The sequence below is a fragment of the Quercus suber genome, unplaced genomic scaffold, assembly GCF_002906115.3.
Source record: "Quercus suber isolate HL8 unplaced genomic scaffold, Cork oak 2.0 scaffold_1121, whole genome shotgun sequence".
Classification (NCBI taxonomy): domain Eukaryota; kingdom Viridiplantae; phylum Streptophyta; class Magnoliopsida; order Fagales; family Fagaceae; genus Quercus; species Quercus suber.
Genome location: NW_027070525.1, coordinates 91,674 through 94,039, shown reverse-complemented (window position 1 = coordinate 94,039; position 2,366 = coordinate 91,674). Strand labels below are relative to the sequence as shown.

General features: G+C 37.4%; 1 protein-coding gene across 1 annotated transcript; it reads right to left on the bottom strand.

Annotated features, from left to right (window-relative positions):
• Positions 1 to 546: 546 nt before the first annotated feature.
• On the bottom strand, positions 547 to 2,120 carry LOC112010577 (anthocyanidin 3-O-glucosyltransferase 2). The gene is given in 7 exon segments (XM_065769347.1): positions 547 to 1,311; positions 1,313 to 1,447; positions 1,449 to 1,506; positions 1,509 to 1,705; positions 1,707 to 1,758; positions 1,761 to 1,806; positions 1,929 to 2,120. Coding segments are annotated over 7 exon segments (1,293 nt in total). The 5' UTR covers positions 2,109 to 2,120; the 3' UTR covers positions 547 to 686.
• Between the last annotated feature and the right edge of the window lie 246 nt (positions 2,121 to 2,366).

The window sequence follows — 2,366 nt, the reverse complement described above, 5'->3', positions numbered from 1 at the left end:
AGCTCTTACACTTTTGTGTTATAGAAGATTCTTCTACCACTGACTTAATCTTCGAAGGGTCTTTGGCTGGCACCCCACATGTGCTCTTTGTAAGTTCTTCATCTTCTTTGTTCTTCGAGTACCTCATTCGATGCGTGTATGGACGATCAACTCACTGACGATTTTATGCATCATCATTTACATTTGTTTCAAATAAACTTATATTTATTTTATAATTAGCTGTTTTATATTTTCAAATGTACAAACATTATATATAAACAAAGTAGAATGTTTATACCAATTTAGTTATGTTTATTTGTGAATGCATCATATGTATAAACATAAGGTTATATGCTAGTTTTATTTTACATAAAGTTTTTTTTTTTTTTTTCTTATATTTTCTTCTTGAGATCTTAGCATATTGTTTAAGCCATTCGATATTTCTAAGCATGAATGTCAAGACTAAAGAGGTCAACACAGGGCAAGCCCGATAGTAGATGGATTCTTTCTCTAAGGCTGCAATTGACTTTCTAGCAATTGTCCTTAACAAAAGTGATAAATAGACTATATTTATAAATAAATAAAAATGAGAATTCTTACAAAAATAGTATACAAATCATATGGAAAGGCTCTTTTATTCTCCATAAACATTGCATTGTCACAAAAATAAAAAGATAATCGTTTTCTTTGCTTCATGAAAATTGATCTCAATGAGCTATGTTACCCATCAAATCAGCAATCAGGCGATCCAATGAAGAATGCGAAGATCCACCATCGCTCAAAGCTTTCCTACTTTTTTCTTTAATTTCCTTCACGTTCTTCCTTATCTCATTATCGGGGTCCATTACTTCCCTTATGCCTCTCTCTATCTCCTTAGCTGTTACAATAATTTGCTTACTATTATCGTAATCCATTTTAACCTCAACAGCTAATCCCAACTCTTTCACCATCTCGAAAGCATTAATTTGTTGTTCAGCATACATTGGCCAAGCGGCAATAGGCACACCAAACCAAAGGCTCTCCAACATAGAATTCCACCCACAATGCGACACAAACCCTCCGATTGCTGAGTGGGCCAAGATTGCCACTTGTGGAGCCCACCCAATAATCTTACCAATACCTTGTGTTCGTTCGATGAACCCTTGTGGCAGAATTTCCTCAAGGTTCGTGTAATCACTTGGACTTGCAATCCCACCACTTGGTGGTGGCTTACGTAGGGACCATAGNTGGTGTGGCTTACGTAGGGACCATAGGAAACGACAGCCACTATGCTCTAATGCATATGCTATCTCTTAACTTGGTCTTTTTCAAAATCCCATGCTACCAAAGCATAAACACCACTGATGATAGAGGCTGATCGTCAAGCCACTTCATGACATCAAAACCATTTTGGGGCTCTTGGTCTCATGGGTTTCGCCCTTCAGTTCATTATAGTCCCACAGGGTAAACTAGTGGTGTTTTGGCATTAAAATAGATTTATTGCGAAGGGTTCAAGTTCCATGAATGTATTTATAATAATACCTTTGTTTCTTTGAACCGTCTCACTTGTTTAATAAAGAAAATGGAGTTATCAAAAAGTCCATAAGGGAAGACCTTAGCTGGGACTTTGTTGACAAAACTTGGCACAACCAGATCAGTGTCCGAGTCTTCGTAAGCAACAATGTCCTGGTTGTGTTCATCATGAAGGGTTTGAATATGGAAAATGAGACCAAGAAAATTAGCACCTGGTGTAGTATATGTATGAAGGGATACCAAATTCATTAGCCACATCTATCATCGGTTACAGAACATGTCCAAGACAACTGCAGCTACTCGAGATGTATTAAGCTTGACTCGACAAGAGTAAGCTTAGAAAGAACATCTTTGAGTTGGGTTTTTGCTTCTATAAATGAAAAGAAATCGAAAGAAATGGTGGGTTCGTCTTGAAGGGCGGTCAATGAATTGGATACGATTGCTGATGAGGAGGAATTAAGTGATTCAATGTAGGCACTAACCTTTGAGTCAGATGGTTGCTTCATTATGAAGATCTTGGTCATGAGCCTGTCGTCTCGTTCTGTTAATAGCTTTGCAAGCTCTACCATTGGTATGAGGTGACTAATACTCGGGGATGGAATGAACATCAACTCCATTGTCTGCTAGCTTCAACAGATATTTATCAAAACCTCTTCTCTCTGGCCTTTCTTTCGATTATCGTAGATGCGTATAAAATGTGCAAAACAATATTAAAAACAATGTGCAATTGATATTCAGTTGGAGCTTTCAGTATTGGACCAATACTATTGGAGGACAAGAATACAATTATTTATTGATATAGAGAGAGAAGTGAGGTCATGGCTTTGCTGGCATTGGCAATAGGAGGATATATATCTAGTCTCTTCTGGACCCAG